General features: G+C 42.9%; 1 protein-coding gene across 1 annotated transcript; it reads right to left on the reverse strand.

The window, feature by feature from the left end:
• Positions 1-645: 645 nt before the first annotated feature.
• Positions 646-19798, reverse strand: GAS2L3 (growth arrest specific 2 like 3). The gene is made up of 10 exons (XM_075276348.1): positions 19733-19798; positions 11809-11868; positions 10993-11036; positions 9565-9733; positions 8685-8803; positions 8085-8226; positions 5117-5180; positions 4219-4354; positions 3560-3667; positions 646-1982 (listed from the first exon to the last, which is right to left on the reverse strand). Exons 3-10 carry the CDS (start codon positions 11008-11010, stop codon positions 702-704), a joined length of 2037 nt encoding a protein of 678 aa, XP_075132449.1. The 5' UTR covers positions 11011-11036; positions 11809-11868; positions 19733-19798; the 3' UTR covers positions 646-701.
• Between the last annotated feature and the right edge of the window lie 1839 nt (positions 19799-21637).

Here is a 21637-nt window from a genome sequence, read left to right on the forward strand (position 1 = left end):
CTAACATCTCACCCTAGCAACACTCTAAGGAGAGATCATTCCCTACACAGTGTATATCATGTATACAGCTAGTGTGTAATACAGAGGCGTATCCATAGCCTGCCCATACTGTCCCTGCACTATATACATCATTTCCCTAGCAATAATAAACCCGGCTGTGTTAGGGTATGCTCACGCTGATTTTTTAGCAGGCGGGTTTTGACGCGGCATCCACCTCAAAATCCACCTGCAAAAATGGCTCCCATTGACTTCAATGGGAGTTGCTCGCTTTTTTTTTTTTCCCGCTAGCTAGTAGCAGAAAAAAGAAGCAACATGCCCGATCTTGCCATGGATGACACAGCTGAGGCAGCTGCGGCTCCAGACACGCTCCTGTTGCGGCATCAGCATCCCGTCATGGCTAGCCGCGTGGAAAGTTCACATGGCGGAAAAAGTTTCCTCCGTGTGAACATACCCTTACATTCACTGTATGACCATTCACATGACCAATACAGCCTTTTTTCTACTACAAGCAAATAAAATAAGTTAATAAAGTATATTACAAAAATGTTTTACAAATACTCAAAAAAAGTGACCCAACAGTTGTGCTTTAAAGAGGCAACAACAACAGGAGCAGATAAATGATACCCACAGTAAAATAAACAGGATCTTACATGTATTGAAGGAAAATGAATGTTACATTACTGACGCTGAGGCATTTTGTTTCACTTGTTCTTAGACACAGTAAGGTGATCTTCCTTTTTCTTTCCCAATTTCTCTTTCATGGTATCAGGGGCAGCACGGCGGGACAGTTTTACCTTTGAACCCTGATCAGACACAATTGGCACTTTATCTTTCTTTATGGTGCCACTCATGGGCGGAGTTTTTGTAGAGGATTTCATCTTTGGCACGGGCTGTGTTTTGGGTGCAGATTGTGGAAGTTTCACTACGGAGAGTGGGGTGCGTCCAGACGTTGTAGTTTTGTCAGCTGCAGGCTTACTAGTGCCATTCCTAGCAGATTGGACAGGTTTAGTAGTGTTCCTGCTGACAGCACCTACAGCTGGCTGTTTAGATAAAGGTTGGGACAGGTATGGGAACATGGGAATTTTGTCAGGTACACGTGATGATACCACAAAGGGCTTCCTCTCTTGTAGATTGTTCTTTGGCACGTCTGCTTTTTTACTTACTTTTACATCCCTGGAGGAAAGTGTGGCTGTGGCAGATTTCTGACCAATAGCGCTTTTGCAGTCAGGCTTGGTAGCCACAGTCCTCTTTGATAAATCAGATTTCGTTGAGGATGGAGTAGTTGGTTTGTAAGAACTTGTTGTTTTTAATGGTCCCGGTTTTGCCTGGAGGTCAGGTGTACCCTTAGAAGCACCCTTGGTCGCAGATGTAGGAGAACTTGTAGGAGTCTGTATCTTCTGGTTCGTTCCCCCACTCTGCACAATGCTTTTACCATTCTGAACTACTCTAGTAGAATGTAAATTGCTGTTTTTTGCAACATTAGTAGGTGAATTGAGGTTTTTCGGTGTACTTTTGATTTCAGGCCTAGTCCTAGGAGTTGTAGTAGTATGTGGTGGAGAATTGGATTTCTTTGCTACCTTCTTCTGTGGCTCAGGAAGTAATGGAGACGCTTTTCTTGGCATGACTTGGATTTTGGGGCGCACTGATGTAACTGGTGTATTCTTAGCTCCCCTTGGTGTAGTTGAGATAGGAGAGTTTTGACTTTTGAGTTTAACACTAGATGGGATTACAGATGAGGGTGGGGGAGAGGCCACTTTTTTGGAAGTAGTGATTGCAGATAAGGGGTTCATCACAGGAGGCTGTATAGATTTGCTTCCTTGTGTTGACACACTGTCACTTTGTACACCTTTCTGGAACTGTAAAATCTTTTGTTCCAAAGTTGTAAACTGCAGCACTCTGCATGGGTCAAATTTCAACAAGAAACCTTGAAGAGTGTCCCATCCTCCTCCTACTCTAACCATGACATGCTTTCCATGTAGCATCTGGGAAAGAAATACATTAAATTAATAAATACATTCAGAATTCAATAAATAAATTCATTATTTTGCATCCAACATCACTGAATTACATTCATGTTATTCAAGTGCTATTCCCATTTTATATAATGATAACATTTATCTAGGATATGCTATCTCTACCAGCAGTAGTGACCCAACCTCTAGTACCCCACCAATCCTAGCGTAACCTTCACAGTAGGTGGATGGGGTGCTACTCTGCAGGATAGAGTGTAAGACCATGCCCAGGACTGGGAGTCCCAGGAGACTGTCCCACACCATTCAAAAAAATGATGACATACTTGCTTACCATACATCATTCTGTCACTTTATACAATGCAAATAACCCTTTCATAAATGAAGCCAGAAGGTTATTTATGGTTTGTATTTACCAAATAAAGTTTCCAAATTTGGCAGGTCAAAAAAAAAAAAAAATTAATAAAATGCTTGACCGACTATTATTTTTATATTTTTTAGATTTCTTTTATTTATATAGCAACAGCTATATTTTTTTCTTTGCAAACCTGGATACAGAACCAAAGTGATAGCAGTCAGAATGCATCTATGTCTCCATTAGCGCCTGTAACAGGACAGAATGAGGTCAGAGCAGAGAGAGTGTGTGTGTGTGTGTGTGTGTGTGTGTGTGTGTGTGTTTCATTCTGTGATTTCACCATCACAAGGGAACTAAAAAGAGTTCTTTGAACGTGTTACACAAACATAACATTTTACCTCTATTTTAGGGCATTAGCTTTCATATTAGTATAAATGTCACCCTCTACTTCTCCAGGGTTAATCCCATATTTAATAGATGCTCTGTTAGGTGACTTTCACATGAATGATAATGCCCTTATTATTATTCCCATATTGATTTTTTTAATATTGTTACAACTTCCTCCGTCTCCTCTGTGATTTGTCGAATTCCTGGACAACCCCTTTAAGCATAACCCTTTATAACAGCTGAAAACAAAATTTACACTGCGCAAAAATTAAATTTACGACACAGATATGAGTGTAGTACGGAAACCTGGAGCACTCCAGCCATTGCTTCCTTCTTATACACATTTAACACTCTATTCATTTCAATTTCCTTTCACTGCTGTATTGGATACAGACACAGATGCTTCCTCCAGGAAACTTCTGTTCAGCGCTCCGGCAATTCATCAAAAGGCAACAAACAAAAGGCTGAAGAAGTGTCGGTTATATCAGGACTTTATTTAGATGGTCTTTTCTTGACTGCACACACTAAAATACAAGTTGATACTTCGGGATTATCTTCTTACAGTATAAATAAACCAGCACTGCCTATAGCACTGATTTGCACAAAGTACCATATTGTGCCATGTGGCCGCCATATAGTTATCTACTCCTAGGCTGTAATTCCACATGGGTGAAATTCTCTCACTGATTCTTGTACTTTATGACCTTATAATGGGAATCTCATAATTAATGCAAAGCCAAAGCCCAGGCTCTGATCCACATGAATGCTGTGGAAGGGAATTGTAGAAAACACATTTCAATAGTAACGCTACGATTTCTATTATCACACGTGAATCCATTACACTTACCCTTATGAATAGAATCTTATCCCCTAACCGGTAGCGGCCCTCTGATAAGTACTCAATAGAGAATCTGTGAGAGCAATTGCAGGGAGGATCTTGAGCAATGTGAGTCACCTGCAAAAAGAACGCATTAATAAATATGCAAGATTAGAAGTGATAAAAATATAACACTTTTCAGTCCTGTTTAGTTTTGACTACTATTGGCCAAATATTTAATGAGTTCCATTGTATATATAAGCGAAAGGCAAAAGGCACGTTGAAAATATAATGAATTTACACCTAATCACTTACGTAACCTTATTAGAAATAATTAACAATTTCCACAATTCCTACTTCTTCTTCACATTGTTATAAGCCAGCCCCTGCATGGATCGAGTGTGTGGGTTCCTTCCAGGCACCCATACTTGAGGCCAATGGAAAATGAGTTGCAGCCTACTATACAGGGCACAAGACCAATTGCTTTTGGCTCCAGACTGTACATAGTACATACACTTCAGATTGTCTCTAACAGCTAATCTATGCTAATGCTATGCTGCCAGCTCCCGAGTGCTCAGATGGTTTTGGCCTATCCTAAGGATAGGCCATAAAGAAAAAGATCCTGCCCAAACCCTTTAACTTTCTAGCTAAACCAAGACAGAATATGATAGACTGTGACAGAATCTTACAGCCTCGTGCAATTCATGGTGACAGCAAGATTTCTCAACAGTGGTGGGGGCCAGTGGTCCAGATTCCATCAATAGAGTTTCTTCAAGTTCAATCTCCTTTTCAAGCTTTACAAGGACTGGGGGTTCCACTCCATATCTTTTGTATGAAAGGGGAAAAAAATACATATGTAAAACAAGATTCCTCTGGAAAGAGGTTAACTGTCTCACCACTGAAGAGGGGGAGTTCAACCATAAACCCCATAGATCACAAGACTGGCGATCCCGTTACCCCGTCTGAATGAAGTGCTAAGGTAAGCATGTGCACAGTTTCTGTACTTTTCATTCTCTATAGGGCTGCCACAGCTAAGGGCTCGTTCACATCTGCGCCCGGTCTCTGTTCATACAGGTTTCCGTTTCCTGCACAAAACTGAGCAGGAGACGGAAAACTGCAGGACTCTTTCATACCCATTCATTTCAATGGGTTTGAAAGATGTCCGGCCGTGAGCGCCAGTGAGCGTTTTATGCTCTCCGCCGCAGAACTGTTTTTTTTTTTTTTTTAAATTGGACACAGAGTCAGACATGCAGTACTCTGTGTCCGATTTAAAAAAAACGGTTTTGCGGCGGAGAGCATAAAACGCTCACCGGCGCTCACGGCCGGACCCGGTCTGACAGCTTTCTGTCTTCTGCAAGCAGAAGATGGAAAGCTGAGAACGGACTCCGGGCACTAGTGTGAACTTAGCATAAACCGTGTAATCCATTATCTCCAACAGTCCCATAAAACGGACTATAGTGTCTGTGCATGTATGACCAACCCCTGGGACTTCCATGCTTGATATTGTGGTGGAAAACCTCTTTAATAAAAAGCAGTCCTAGTTCAATTACTAGCATAATGTATAGATTTCAAAACTAAATGACATACCTGGATACAATTCGGCCAACATCAAGGAGGCAGAGACAAACTTGTCGGGGGTCTTTATGGAGAACTGGAAGACATTTAAACAATTTGATAAATTATTATTATTTCCCTTACTTATATAGCACCATCATATTCCGCGGCACTTTGCAGACATTGTCAATCACTGTCCCATATACGGCTCACGATCTACATTCCCTATCCGTAGGTCTTTGGAGTGTGGGAAGAAAACCAGAGTACCTGTAGGAAAGCCACGCTGCCGTGCTGACCTACAATTGGAACCTCTTAGAGTCATTGTTTCTGTGAAACTTAGACATAAAACAACAATATATGAAAGGAACACTCTTCCAAAAACTTAACATTCCCATGTGTCAATCTCAAGCCTATTATTTTTCTTGTAGTTTCTATCTCTGTATATCAGACTTTGTATCAGCCATGTTAATCAGGCTCTGGTTACACGCTTTCCTACAAAACTCTATAGAGATCTATGCGTCACCCACTACAGGTACCAGAACACCCTGTATGATTACACTGCATGGACTGTACCACATAGTTGTCCACAGTGGATGATACCAACTCATATCACAGCTAATGATTAGACAGCTTCTTTCAGACATTTATAATGAATAAGATTACAGTACTGCTTCTTGACTATATTCTTATGGTGTGGTAACGTATGTAAGAGATAGAGAAGGATATCAGTGTCCTAGCAGGCTGAAATGGCACTGGCTCTAGCTGCCCATGTGATGCTGTTAGCTGAAACATCAAGGAATTGACAGAGCACAGAAAAGGCAAAAGCAGGAGAAAACTAAAAATCAAGGTGGTGTCTATTTAGAAGTAGCCAGAAGCCTGTATGTATAAAAGAGTGCAACCAGTTGGGGCTGCAGGGATGGAAAGCGGATTTTCCACTGGAGATCTTCTTAAAGCAGATTTTGCGCCAATAGAAACACAATAGCTTAAGAAGAAAATAAAGTCATGAAAGGGACTAGTGAGGCATGCAAATTTAATTGCAATAGAAGATACAGTTACACTCATAATGAGCCGTCAAATACTGTCTGACAAATGTTACGCAGCAGCTGTTTGTCCAAAGCCCAGCCTGTTCCTTACAGGCAGATTTTATAACACAATTTGGAGCCAATATTAAGAATATAAAGCTTTAGTGAAGAATCTCGCTCCTCCTGACAGTGCTCAAGTATCATGTATGTGTGAATAATCACGAGCTTTACTATTTTAAAGTGCATAGCGGATTCAAAATAGACTCTCTCAATGGAAGCCTTTGTTGGAAGTTATTTTTGGTTTCTCATCATAAGAAATTACAACAAAGCCATCATTAATGATTAGAACTGGGTCAACTAACAAATGGGCACACAATTATTTAAAGAAACATTTACAAAACAGAGGCCATCTGTCACACGCTAGATAAGAAGCTCTAGGTCCAGACAAAAGAAACCTACTGGGCTCCCGACTGCAGATGGGATAGTATTATTGATGCTGTGCGCCGGGGTCAAAGCCATACCATTAGAGATTAAGAAGGGTGGTATGAACCATGTTTTAGTCTTGCTTTGTGTTGCTCAATATAACATGCCATATTTGTCGGAGTGGTTGACAACGTTGGGGACCACCGTGTGCTGTGAAATAGTTAAAGAGCTAGAAATTATATTGTAACAGAATTGATAATGAATCAAGTCTAAGCTATAAATCTACAAAATTTAGCTGGAAAACCATTTATACACATCTGGTTGCAGGATGCAGGTCAGACTGGGTTGCCCAGGTGCCTTGGCAGATTGTGTCCGTAAGGTTTCTCTCAATAACCACTGATTTATAGGGTCAATAGGGAGTCTCTGTTGTTTTCTGTTATCACTCGTTATCAGAGGACAGAACTCACATAACCCGACTGCATTCACCCTCTGTTATTGGAGGGATGAATGAATGGATGGTAAACTTCCAGCCATTACACCATGGGAATTGTAGCTACAATATTGCAACAAACATGGCATGTATTATACCAGGGGTAGGGAACGTACGGCTCTCCAGCTGTTGCAAAACTACAACTCCCAGCATGCATACTGGCTCTGCTGTTCTTGGAACTCCCATGGAAGTGAATTGAGCATGATGGGAGTTGTAGTTTCACAGCAGCTGGAGAGCCAAAGGTTCCCTACCCCTGTATTATACAAATCAGCTTTCATCTTTTTACCTTCTTATCTCCCAGTAGCAGGTAGTGCACTTTACTGCATAATCTTACATAGGGAGGTACAGTGGAGTGGTTCCTATACCAACCAATTAGACTAGGACATTCATTTGCAAAGGGACCTCGGACAAAAGGCAGCCGACACCAGATTGGTTGCTATGGGTTACTGCCTCATTTTACGTTTCCACCACTTTAAATAACTCATCCCCCATTATATTCTATGCTTTTTCAGCACATATTAAACTTTTCAGTCATAACTCTTGAAGAGGAGCTGCACCTACACATTATACCCAGGTAACCCCGGCCACTCTATCCAATTATTGATATTTGGGTCCAGAGGCTTCATGCCATACCCTTTTTTACCTCCATATATATTTCTTGGCTGTTTTGTTGGTTCTTACGCTGGGTTCACACCAGCGTTCGGGTCTCCGTATCAGGTTTCTGTCTTCTGCCAGCAGAAGACGGAAACCTGTCAGACAGTGTCTGACCGTGAGCACCGGTGAGCGTTTTATGCTCTCTGCGGTGACTGTGTCCGGTTAAAAAAAAAAAAACGGTTTCACCACGGAGAGCAGAAAACGCTCACAGGTGCTCACGGCCGGACACTTTACAAACCCATTCAAATGAATGGGTTTGAAACATGACTGCAGATTTCCGTCTCCTGCCCAGTTTCGTGCAGGAAACAGAAATCTGCAGAATGGTGACCCCGGCGCAGATGTGAGCAAGCCCTTAGTAGTCTTATTTTCTAAAATGTTTTATTGAAATATATAAATAAAAAATAAAACTTACCAAGACCTTCAGACTCAAAAAGATAGGTATCATCCACCCCAATACTCTTACACCAACGGAGGAAGTTGGCTGTGTTATCTCGAGCAAAGAACGAGCCAGACGGTGCATCTTTTCTGCATGGGACTCTCCTCATGGGCACACCCTGGAAAGCACAGAGAAGGGCTTTAGAATTAATATACAATATTCATATTGTGCCCTTTCACAGCACAATTTTGACATGCAAAGCAGCAGATCTGAACATCTTAAAATCTCCCATGCTAAATCTCTTCTAAACATCCAGTTACGTCTCTATGCATATCTTCCACCAAAAGGTTAAATGTTGTGAATATAACAGCAGCTATAGGAAACATGTATGTTAAAAAGCTTCCTATATAAACAACAGGGAAAGGGCAGTATTTGAAATAAAAACTAACAGAAGATAATAAAAACTATTAGCACTTATTTTGCTGCCAATTAAATCAGATGCCTCTTACCCCCTCCTTCTACCTAGTTACCAGTAAATCTGCAGACAGTTATAAAAAGGACAGTTCTCATACCGGTACTCACACAATAGCTCATTCACCTGGAATGATAGGTAAACTGTAACAGTAATACACTTACCACTAGCTCTTCAGCAGTACAGCATTGTCTCATAGTGTGTTGCACAACATGAATCAGCTGGCAGAGATGGACTCCATTGTCGAGATCGTCCATAAATTGCTCCCCTCTAACTTCTACACCTGTGAAAGCACAATCACTTTGATATATAAGTCTCACCATGTGAGGGTTTATTCACATGTTACACTTATGCTAAGATGGAAGTTAAAAAAAAAAAAAAAAAAAAAAGCCCATAACCACTTTGAGGCCGGGCCCCATGTAGCTTAAAATCTGCGATTTAGCATTTTACCGTATCTGGGGGAAGAAAAAAAATGGCAGTCTGGCTAATATGGTCCACACACTGCAAAGAGAAAAAAAAAAAAAACCTGCATCTGAATTGCTACAATTTCAAAAACTACGTGGGGCTTTAGCCTACATCTTTATTATGTATCTTCCACAACATGCGATATTTAGAATAATAATATTAGTTACAAATGCAGATGGTCACACTGATCACTTGCAGTACTATATGAGTTTTAGGCAGGTGTGGAAAAAATTCTGTGACATGAGAATGCTTTTAAAACCGGAAAAATTTTAATGAACAAATGAATGAACAAAATAGAAATCTAAATCACAGCAACATTTGGTGTAACCGCCTTTTGGAGAAGTTCTGGATGTTATGCTATGGCCTCCACATCATGTCTGGGATTACACGAAGAGACAGAAGGATTTGAGCAGTTCTCCATCCACAGAAGATCTGTGCTTAAGGCTACAAGATGTTTGAAAGAACCTCCTAGCCAAGTTCGTTCAAAAACTATGAACAAGCATTTTTAGTTTGCAGCATGTATGCCTAAAACTTCTGCACCATAGGGTCTATTAGCGGCATATATTAATTAATACTTACTTAATAAACTACTTAACCATATTGCCAGATCTTCTTGCATAGGAATCAGGGAGGCTTCATGCCGGACAGCCAACCATTGATCATACTGAGAAACATCAGAAAGACCAGGGCCATGTCTTGGGGTCAGGGGGCTTCTTGGGCTTAATGGAAGTTCGTCTCCAAACCAAACCTAGAGAGTAAAACAAAAAGAATTAAAGTAGTTGTATACAGTAACTGTTTGAGTGGAAATAACTATGGGATCAGACTCAGACTGGACCAAAGATGAAGAAATAAATCCCCAGGTGGGCCCCTAGCTCACCCTAGCTCACTCTTTGTATAGATAGTCATTGTACAGCATCTCTATCAGGCTATGTACAGGTATAATATACTGGATAGATAAGAAACTATTACCATTTACTTGTATATATTGTAGACACACACAGTCAGTCTATTCAGTATCCTTTCTCCTTGGGTCCCATCATCCCAATCATAATTGCATGGGCCCCAATCACCAAACATCTTGTTGGTACATGCTGCTGTGTGGGTACATACGCCCAGTTCACAGAGCTAAACTGATCCTAAAACCAAAGCAAGGCCCAAGGAGCAGACTACTGACAGGACAACCGGACAGAAACTATCAGAGGCAAGGACTAGACAGCAAGCTACTGCTAAAAAAAAAAGGATATGAGCAACATTTTAGGGAATGGAAACAAGTGTCAGGTAATATTCACATGTAGCTGTATTGTGGGTCCCCAGAATGAATTTTACTGGTGGGCCATAGACACCCCAGTCCAACACTGTATACAATGGATGCTTAGGCCAACAATGAGAGTGCAGAGGGCTAAAGCTAAATATTAGGTTAACAGGTTCTTGACCTGATAAATCAGGGACCAATGATCTTATAGGTGTCAGGACATGCTTAGAATTGTAGATTTGGGACCGTGGGAAAAGTCATAGGTTGGAAACCACTATAATGAGGAGTGGGGTTGTTACCAAATCTGAAATTGGAAGCCGCTTCATTCTAATACATGCAAGATATATTCCAAGGAGGGCATCAATGCAGGAATACAGGGAACTTGTACTGAGGTATATAGCCACTAGGGTACAATAGCCACTTTTGCACTACATGTTACCAGATCAGCTCAGTTGAGTTCAGTTCACACATCCCTTGTTTCCACTGCAGAACGTACCCACTTCATGTAGCTGTAAAGACCAATCAGCTGAGCAGTGCTCGGACATGTGACCTTCTAGTACCGATTTGGCTTGTTTGGTACAAAAAATTATCCATTCCAAGATTGTTTCTAGTTCTTTTTTGCAGTGGAAAAATGATAAAAGTAGGCCAAGGTTAGCTGAGCCTTTCTAGTATCATGCAGTGGAATAGAGGGGGTCTATGAGAGAAGTGTCTATGATGTGTATGGAGAAGTAACAGGATAGGATGGCAATATTTACCTGAACTGCGGGATTCATATTTTCCTGAAGATTATGCCCAGTATCTAAAATAAATAAAAAAAGGATACAAAAATACACAATTACCAGCCAATCTAAATGAATGCAGATATCACATTTTCCTTTGATAGGCGTCCTGGTGCTTTAATAACACAATATAGGCATATACAGGGGGCAGAGGGAGAATGCTAGAAGTCTCTGCACCCTTTGACATTAAATGTCATTGTCATTATTTAATGTCAAAGGGTGCAGAGACTTCTAGCATTCCTTTGGGGCTGGAAGATGGTGGTCACTGGGAGTGAAAACTATATTCTGTGTTACATTTATAAACAGGTGTATATTGACGCTCCTGGGCCCCAATGCAAAATCTCTAATGGGACCCCTACTTGGGAAAGGCATTTAGAATAGTGGTTTTTATGTGGTAGAGGGACCTTTGGTGTAAAGATTTCACCTTTTTATCTTCTGTATTACTAAAAAAAGATAGGGGTGGCGGAGTTATGTCATGTTATCACTATTTATAACATGTGCAGATCAGGGTGTCTTGTCTCTCTTCTAAAATAGAGGTATCCTAGGTATAAGCATTTATCATCTACCTACAGGATTGGTGACACATGTTAGATTGGTGTGGAATGGCTGCTGGGATCCTCCGGTGCCTCCAGCCACAAGACCACAGCTTGTCAATAAAGTGCTAGAGATCAGTGGGGGTCCCAGCTGTCAGATGGCTATTAATCCAACATTTATCATCTGTCTAGAACTTGTACATCAGTCTAGAATACCCCTTTAACGTTGAAATAGCTAAGATTAGTTGGAAAAACCAACCTGCTCTTCAGGAATCTTCCAACATGGGCGGTGTTACAGTTGTATAGTGGCTGCCATGACCTTTAGAGCAAAAAAATAATGCAGATTCAGTACAGAGATATATACAACATATAATACAAAATAATCAACAAAGATTATCCGATCGGCGCCCCCACTGATCAGCTATTCTCAGCGGCTGATACAGTGAATCAAGCAGGGGAAAGGAAAAAAAAAAAAAAAAAGACAGTTCTAGCTAGTGAGCAGACCAGGTTATTGCAGCTTAGCTCCCCTTCATTGACTTTGTTTGGCTACTGTACAGAGAGCTATCTGCTTCCTGCTCCATTCTCTGTGTATCATTCGCTGGGAAATGCCAATCGAAAGTGTCGGCTGTAAGACCTCCCCCTCAGATCTCTATCCCGGAATTGGGATAGAGACACTAATCTTTAGGACAGGTCAACAAAATTTTTAACCCAGAAAACCCCTTTAACTATACACCCAGCATGCACTAGTCTATTAATAGAAGAGAAATAGCTTTAAACAGCCGGAATTGGGATAGAGACACTTTCACACAAAATAAACCTGACCAGTATTGTGCACTCATATTAGAAAGCTGAAATTAAGGATGAGACCTTGGCATTAAAATAGAAACATGTACACTTAAAAATACAGATACACAATACTAAATCTGTACCATGAGGAGGTCACTGCCTAAGGATAATTCACCAATACACAAGAGAGGAATCTGAGAGGTGATGTGCGACCACACATTAGCATCCAGCTCCATTATACTCCATTACCATAAGTGGAGGGGAAAACTGACAGGAGACAAATGACCACAGGACGCCAAGGTCCACATCCATGTCTGACTCTCTGCACACTTCTTCTACGTAAGGCTGGGTTTTTGCCTAAAAATAATATCTCAACTTGTTTTAAGCTAAAGGGCGATTCTCGATTTTAATCTTGATTTTTTTTTTCTTGTTTTTGCTTAAAGAAAGAAATAAAAAAAAAGTTCAATGAGCTTCTGGGAGAAATAGTCATCTATATCTGATGCAGGCTTCCTCGCCCTACCAACCAACTACTGACTACAGTGAAGAAACTGTATGCAGCAAAGAAGACAAAGCCTGGAATATATCAGACTCCGTGGCAGGGCGAGCAATGATTTCACAATTCTGGTGAAAAGCAGAACAACAAGTTTTTTAAAGTGGCGAATTATTCAAATGAATTGAATTGTACAGCCCTGCCTGTAAGATACAGAGCACAGAGAGAGTAACCCTGATAATGTAACTCTCATGTACTACTGTATTTGAAGGTGATGGGCAGCCTGCCACACTTAACACTATGGGTGTGACCAACATGCTGCCAATGGCACATTACAGAAGCCTTGGCTGTTCACCAGTATTGTGCACGTAGGCCTGGCATCCCTATAACTTTGTAGATGATCAGTATCTTGCTGGGACCTGTATCTTACTTTATCCTTCACCTCTTTCTTTCAGTGACATTAAGTGCACCTTTGTAGTCCATTTCTCTGTCACAAGTGTCCACACAAGTCGTAATGAAAAGAATAACTTTCTAAAGTCCTAACCTGGAAGTTGCTGCTAGACAATGTATGACACTCTGCCTGGTATGCAATGAAAACGCTGTCCAATCTGCACATTCTGATACATAGCTTTATGAGAAAATATTCAGTATAACTTAACATTTAAGCACTGAAATCTGTGTTGAAAAGTCAAAGACAGGGTCATATTGGTTATTGACAGCATCCCCTCTATGACTGTCAACCTGAAATGGTTCACCTCTGACATCTAAGCATACAAAGAGTAGATAATTCATTGAATAAATGAGATATACTCTTTTTTTCCCACAAAACATAGCAATCTGTACTCCTCTTCTTCTCTATAACATGCTGCCTATCAGTGTTTTGGACCAATGAAGTGTGCACAGCATACCGCTGTAACATTTCAGAGACCCCTGCCTGCCCCGGAGACCACCACTGATCATTAGAAGAAGGGGAGTAGGTGCTCTTCTAGTGTCACATCTCTGATCCTCTTCCATCTGCACTCGTGACACATTCGGTTGGACCACATTACATAAAGCTGACTGAGGCGGTGTTTTCTCATCTACATTGGACAATTATGTTCCATTTGAGAGCTTTTTATATTTTTCCAGAGTCTCTTTTTCCCCTCTTTCTGTGAAACAATCCCACCATTCATGCATCTTGTAGTAAACACTAGAAATCCTTGTGTAAGAAGTGTGTACCCTTTCCCAGCCCCATGCTGGACTGGAAACATGCATGTCACTACACCCACTCAAGCAAGCGGATGAAATCAGAGAAACGCAGGGTCAGATATTCAGGAATGGAGCGCTGAATATAATACCACATCTGTTCTGGCAGCACAATTTCCATGCCTCTATGCACATGCTACATCATTTCACTACAAAAGAATGACCAGCTGAAAATACGGTGTATAAGTTCACACAAGACTGATTTATAGAGCTTGCAGTATATTGGGCAAGAGGTGGGATAACAGCCAGTAGCAGCAGCCAAAAACTTAAAGGGTAGAGACATATTAAATAAAATACTGTGTATACAGATATCATATCTACTATTAGCAGGGAAATCTGTAAATACATAAAATGCCCATTGTGGCTTACTGTATTACTGTACAATAACTCAGCGCCGCATTCTCCGTTCTTATGGCACATAAGAAATCCCATGCAACGTGACTATATTCTGCCTGGTGTAAATAATGCTCAATTTCTGAACAGGCAGGAGTACGATGTGATCCACAAAGTTGGATGGGAATTGAAAATATACTATATATTACCGTATATATTGTGACTCATGAGTAATGCAATTTCCCAGGCTTCATGACTACTGTACTTGAACAGTGTCTGCAGCAGTCACAAGCCTGACATCTCTGCTTAGTGCCGCACCATGATAGAAGTAGTATGACATTGTAACTAGATGGAAAAACCCCTAACCAGACTCCGTGTGATGCAGATATGAACATAAGCCTATGCTGGAGTATGATAAAAATCAATAACTAACTTGCTATCAATAAAGATAGTGATACCGATCAAACAATGTCAGATATTGGGCTTCAAAATGTAGGCAAGGGGCTAAGTGTGAAGCCAGACCCTCAGGCAATAGTATTGTACATTCAGTGCTACTGCCCACATGGGCACTGCCAATGAATGTAGGAATGTACATTGTGAATACCACTACCAGCACAGCAAATGCCTGACCAGAAATCTCCGCTATGACATTTTACAACAGAGATCTCTTTGTCACAACTGGGAAATGCCAACATCGCATCAGAACTGTAATAAAGTGCTGAAAATAGATGTATAGGTTATGGTAGGAGCAATATATAGGGGATAACTGCAAGATTAGTGGGGGTCCTAGCGATCAGACTATATAAAGAATATTGGTCCTGAGAACTCCTCTTTGAAAGGAGCGATGGTCATACACGCAAGCTGCCATTCCATCCTAATGCTTCATTCCAAGAAAGGACTCAGGAAACCTGTTTTCAAGATGATCTGGAACCCCGGCAGTCAGGCACCCACCAGTGTAGCAGATGTGGGCCAGCTTATTAATGTACTCCAGAGGCACTCTAAGTGCCAGCAATTCCTCCACCGGACTATAAGAAACTAATCTGATAGTAAAATAGGGAAAGAATCTCATATAGTTACACAGTCCTTGCAGTGAAGCCCTGAAGATGGAGAAATTAGGGACCGACTTCTGGAGAGTAAGCAGAAGTAAAGTCCTCTATCAGTGAGAGATAGTCACCACTAGGCCTACCAGAAGTGAGAAGTTTAGTCAGTCTAAAGCTACACAGTGATGTAAACCACGACTCTTATCGTGTGACCAAAGATCACCAGGTCGCCTACAACTCCTTCACTAATGTTATGTCAGTGAATGGAGTCACACTGCAACTGCAAGTCGAACATTTGTTGACTGTTTTGTGACAGAGAGCTGAAGATAAAGAGTTTAGAAATCCCGGCGCTCTCACCTCCCCCCTCCCCTATCTGAGGAGCTCTGTTACTTGTCAGACATACACAGCTCAGAGCTGCTTCCAGCACTCAGCCCCTCCCTCCCCCCCTGAGAGCAGGCAGCTAAGTCACTGAGGGACTGAGCAGATAAGCCAGTGGCCATAGAAACGCAGTGTCAACAATGAAGTGAATAAATTAAGATAGTGGCGAAACAAAGCAGTTTTGATAAAGCAATGTATTTAGAAAAAGTCTTAAATCCACATAAACTAGCAGTATAGATAGGATCCTTGTTATGGGACAACCCCTTTAAAGTCGCAGTCACAGCACTAACATTACTGAAGGAGTCGCAGGACCATCTGGCAGTCTTTGGATGTGCAAAAGGAATCACAGCAAAAAAATCATTGTGTAGCCCTAGCCTAAAACTTACATGGATATTGTTGTCATTGATGGGCGCAAAGAGCAGTACAGAGAAACTCTCACTATGTTAAAAGTGGATCTGATCAGACAGTAAGACCCCGAAGACTTTTTCCCACTTTGATTTTTATGTGGGAAGATATTGCCAACTGGCATTACCCTTCATATTGTCAAAGGGGAGTATCCAGTATACATGACACAACACCTGTGACTGGAGAGAGTCAGAGTGAGGTGGGACACATATCAAGATAGTCTTTAAAGGGGTCATCTCATCAATCCCTTCCATCGTCCCTATTAGAGCATATAGAGGTCTTAGAGGGGATCCTCGTCTCAGAAGCCGCTCGTAAACAAAAGTGATGTGACGTAAATAGTAAGAAGCTGTCATACGTTCTCATGAGTGTACTAGTACTCACAAAGAAACACACCGGTGGGACATATTTTGGGTATTGTTCTTGTAACATATAATCCTCATCTGCTCAGGGTAGAAATATCACACAATAAAGCTGTAAATAGCTACAACCTTCGGATGTTAGGGGCGAGATCACAAGAGCCAATTCTATTTTTCAAGACAATAACCAGTCACATCTGTGATCCTCAAACTGGATGAAGAGTAAGGAAAGAGGGAACTCGACACAGGAAACCATAAAGCTCCATTATATTAGATGTTACTACAAAAGTACACCATAGATTTGTTGACATCATCTAATAGTATTACCAGCTCTCTAATGGGTCAAGGGAAAGCATGCCGTCTCCTAATACACACCATTGTCTTTAACGCTGAAGATGCACCTTGAAGTTTTGTCACCCTTTCAGGCAGAGGGCAGTGTGTTACAGGACAGAAGCTGAGTGGATTGATATATAGATTCTGTAGGAAAAACTTCAGTCTAAATTGCCATTAATATCTAATGCGATGCTTAGTAGTCCAGAGGGCGGACTTACTCAGTGACTAACAGCGATCCCCCAAATCATTGTGCATACAAAGATGGCTATCAAACATTATCCCACCCGCACAATTCACCAAACAGCTGCCAGAAGTACAACACATGCAGTGCCAGCAAGCCTAAGCATACCTTGTATCAGCTGTATGGAATAGCATAGTTGGCTGCACTAGATTAGACATTGGCATTCCATAAAATGGGGAGGGGTAAGAATTATACCGCAGGGTACTTTCTTTTAACCTGGTAGCCTATGCATGAAGTATGCCACTGTACGCCTGGACAGTGAATATGTTAGAGGCTTGCTTCCCAGGTGTATTCTAGGAGGGAGGCAGGGTTCTTCCTGTCACAGGGAATCTGGTCTGGATAAAGAGGCCATTTTTGTTGCATTTTCTATGTTATAAACCTCTGAGATGGGAATTATCTCATCTGAACAAACCCTTTCTATGTCACATCAGACATAGTGATGCCATAGAACAGTGACCACTGAAAAGATAGCCAGTAGCAAAGAGCTGCTCATGTAGTACATGGCTAGTCATGTATCTGGATAGCCACCATATAAAGCTACACTTTGCCTCAATTGAGCTGTATGACCGGAAAGCTGAGGGTACGCTCCCGGGTGCCATAGATATTGGTGCAGTTAGTTTCAGCACCAATATCCCTTCACTGTCAGAAGGGTGGGCCTTAACGCTCAGCGCCATCACTGGCTGGTAAGGAACGCGCCATGTGTCAGTACAATGCTATGGAAGAGTACGGTCAGGACAGTGGAGAAATATTGGTGCCAAAACTAACAGCACCAGCATCTCCTGCACCTGGGCACACATAGGTAAAGATGACAGTGCACTGGATTCATCACAGTGTTCGCTTCCTAGCGGTATATAATGGGTGCCTAGAGGATGGGAAAAATCCTCTTTAAGGCCAAGTTCACATCTGCGTTGGGATGTCCATTGTTCTGGTCCATCTGAGGACCAGATCAATGGAAAGGTGGACTGCTAAAACAGTAGTTACCTACAGAGCCTGATGGGCCCCTATAACTATAATGGAGTCTGTCTGGCTGCGGGTTTCAGACCGACATTGCAGTGCCCAAATGGCCAGAGCACCACTGTACTGAAGTAACATAGAGCTGTGGGTTTGGTACAGGCGTGTTCAGTGCGGTTTGGGAGATCCCTGCATCTTATCATTATAGACACTTATCCACAGGATAGAGGATACATGTCACATCTATGGGGTCCGATACGCGTCACATCTATGGGGTCCGATACATGTCACATCTATGGGGTCTGATACGCGTCACATCTATGGGGTCTGATACGCGTCACATCTATGGGGTCTGATACGCGTCACATCTATGGGGTCCGATACGCGTCACATCTATGGGGTCCGATACATGTGACATCTATGGGGTCCGATACATGTGACATCTATGGGGTCCGATACATGTCACATCTATGGGGTCCGATACATGTCACATCTATGGGGTCCGATACGTGTGACATCTATGGGGTCCGATACGTGTGACATCTATGGGGTCCGATACGTGTGACATCTATGGGGTCCGATACGTGTGACATCTATGGGGTCTGATACGTGTCACATCTATGGGGTCTGATACGTGTCACATCTATGGGGTCTGATACGTGTCACATCTATGGGGTCTGATACGTGTCACATCTATGGGGTCTGATACGTGTCACATCTATGGGGTCTGATACGTGTCACATCTATGGGGTCTGATACGTGTCACATCTATGGGGTCTGATACGTGTCACATCTATGGGGTCTGATACGTGTCACATCTATGGGGTCCGATACGTGTCACATCTATGGGGTCCGATACGTGTCACATCTATGGGGTCCGATACATGTGACATCTATGGGGTCCGATACATGTGACATCTATGGGGTCCGATACATGTCACATCTATGGGGTCCGATACATGTCACATCTATGGGGTCCGATACGTGTGACATCTATGGGGTCTGATACGTGTGACATCTATGGGGTCTGATACACGTCACATCTATGGGGTCTGACTGCCAGGTCCACCCGAGTACTAGTGCGAGGGATTGAAAAATCTCCCCCCTCAGCTACAGAATAGACTTTCCATGTGACAAGCTCCCTTTATAGGCTCCAGCACTAATCTCTAAGGCTCTATTCACATGGGGTGAGAGGTTCTGATCTAGTGATAGGACTCCTGTTAGCAGATCTGACACTGCAGCACTTTCCTCTTATAAAATGAATACGTGAACAGTGACTAACACCATTAGACTACCATCAATACCACACACAACTATCCCATTCCTAGTGTGAAGTGTTCTTGTCCTCCAGGGAGACGGTTCACTGGCAGAACTCTAGCAAAGACTGGCTCACGTAATGACGTCACACAATGACGTCACATAACACACAAGACCTGACAGCTGCAGGCTACACATAAAGCAAATACATAGAACATAAAGATCCCAGCAGACAAGTGAAGTGACAGCTGAAGCCAGCAATGAGCACAGTCAGTCACTGCGCCCCCTGCTGGTCCACTGCTTTATAAATCACAGCTCCGCTAACCCGTGCGCCTGCTGCATTGTATATACAGGGTTCTCATACTGACCGTGTGTAGCACTGGGTACGTCCGTGTAGTGCGCGCTATCCCCGGACACTGCTCTCTGCTCCCTCCGTACACCGCGCAGCTCCCACACACTCCCCAGTTCAGACAAACCGCCCGCCCCGCCCTTCTCCTCGTTCCTCGCCGTCATTGGCGCCTTCTCTCTGCCCTGCTTCGAACTGTCCTATGAGGCTCTGGGTGTTACTATGTCCCGGCCCCGGGCAGAGGTGTGAGGGGAAGAGGAGGGGGCGGCCTGCGTACTGTCCTGGAGCAGCAGCTGGAGGATGGAGATTCCCATAGTAATGTGTTGCTGCTGCTGCCTGTATAGGGTGGGGGGACGAGTATCAGCACTTACAGCTGGCAGGCTGCCTGCTGTGCTGGGGAATGTAATGTGGGGAGGGGGAGCTTGTGAGCAGGTGCTGCAGGCTGCCGGGTGCTGTGCAGAGCTGTGCTGTAATGTGATGCAGGAATTATTCCCCAGGAGGTATTGGGCTGTTGGGAGAAGAGTTGGATACAAATAGGGTGAGGGGTTCCCTGCACAGCAGGGGTTAATCAACTGTATTCTGAGGAGGTCTGGCACAGCAGGAGGAGGAGATCAGGGGGATCTGGTTGAGGAAGGGTCACCTCTACATTGGTTCTTGTACCTGAGCAAATTGTGGGCATAGAACATGAAGCCTGTATTGTGCCAGGAATCTATATCATGAGTAAGTGGGGAGTATTCCAGCTATAAACCATTATAGCATAGCACAAATATATGATAGGATGGCTTCCCACTTCTGGATCTACTGATCAGGAGAGTGCCCTGTTCTTCAAGATCTGCAGAAGATACATGGTAGCCCATAGAGCTTCTATACTTTATGTTCTAGAGACATATAGCCAAACTCCCAACAGACTGGAATAGGGACAAAGTCTGTATTGTAAGCTATGCCTCCATCTCCACCATTCCTACTTTGGCTCCACCCTTTCTAGACTGTATCCCTTTGTCATACCTCCCAACTTTTGAAGAACCGAAAGAGGGACAAAATGTGCGGTGTGCTGTGGCAATTTGAACTCCACCCACTTTTATGTTGACTCCGCCCATTCACATTCATTTTTTTTTTCATGTGCCCCCACACAGTATAATCCTCCTACAGTCACCCGTAAATTATATGTCCCCCCCTCCATCTCTCCCCCAGTTTCATATACCCCCTTCATCTGCCCCCCCCCCCGTTTTATCTCCCCCCCATCTCTGCCCCCAGTTTCATGTCCCCAATCTCTGCCCCTAGATTCATGTCCCCCCCCATCTCTGCCCACAGTTTCATGTCCCCCATCTCTGCCCACAGTTTCATGCCGTTCTCTCCCCCCCCTTTATCTGCCCCCAGTTTCATGGCCCCCTTCATTATGTTCTACCTCAATGTTTAACACAAAAAAACACTTATACTCACCCTTCCAACGCTCCCCCGTAGCTTTCTCCACAGTTTCAGTAACGGAGTTATAGGCGCGGTGTGACGTCATCACATCGCGCCTACACATCCACTAGCCGGAGCGCAGGGGCTAGTGGATGCATTCAACTTGCGTATGTATTCAACTCAGATCTGCGTCCTCATGCGCGTTGCAATAGCGCTCTCTCCGGCGTGCTACTGCGCACGCTTCAGCGCCATTTTCCTGTACATTGTGAGCTGGTGCTGGAACATGCACAGTAGCACGTGATTTCAATAGAAACCGCCGACGATGGAGGCAGTAAATAAGCAGGAGGAGGAGGGATTGGAGGCACATGGAAGAGCGGTGAGCGTGCAGAAGCTATGACGCTAAGGGGTGCACAGGACGCCCACCGTGCATGATGGAGCTCATTTGCATATTGATTTCCATGGTAATTAACAAAAACGGGGGGGTCTTTTTACAAACTAATAGCAGCACCTGAACAGTCTGAAA

This window comes from Leptodactylus fuscus, chromosome 5 (assembly GCF_031893055.1).
Source record: "Leptodactylus fuscus isolate aLepFus1 chromosome 5, aLepFus1.hap2, whole genome shotgun sequence".
NCBI classification, from domain to species: domain Eukaryota; kingdom Metazoa; phylum Chordata; class Amphibia; order Anura; family Leptodactylidae; genus Leptodactylus; species Leptodactylus fuscus.

Excerpts from the sequence above, each read along its gene's own strand:
- GAS2L3 (XM_075276348.1), bottom strand. Across the intron at positions 8,804-9,564 it reads ATGGTTAAGTAGTTTATTAA|GTGTAGAAGTTAGAGGGGAG; the intron begins GTAAGTATTAAT and ends GTGCTTTCACAG. Across the intron at positions 5,181-8,084 it reads TTTTGAGTCTGAAGGTCTTG|TTCTCCATAAAGACCCCCGA; the intron begins GTAAGTTTTATT and ends AATGTCTTCCAG.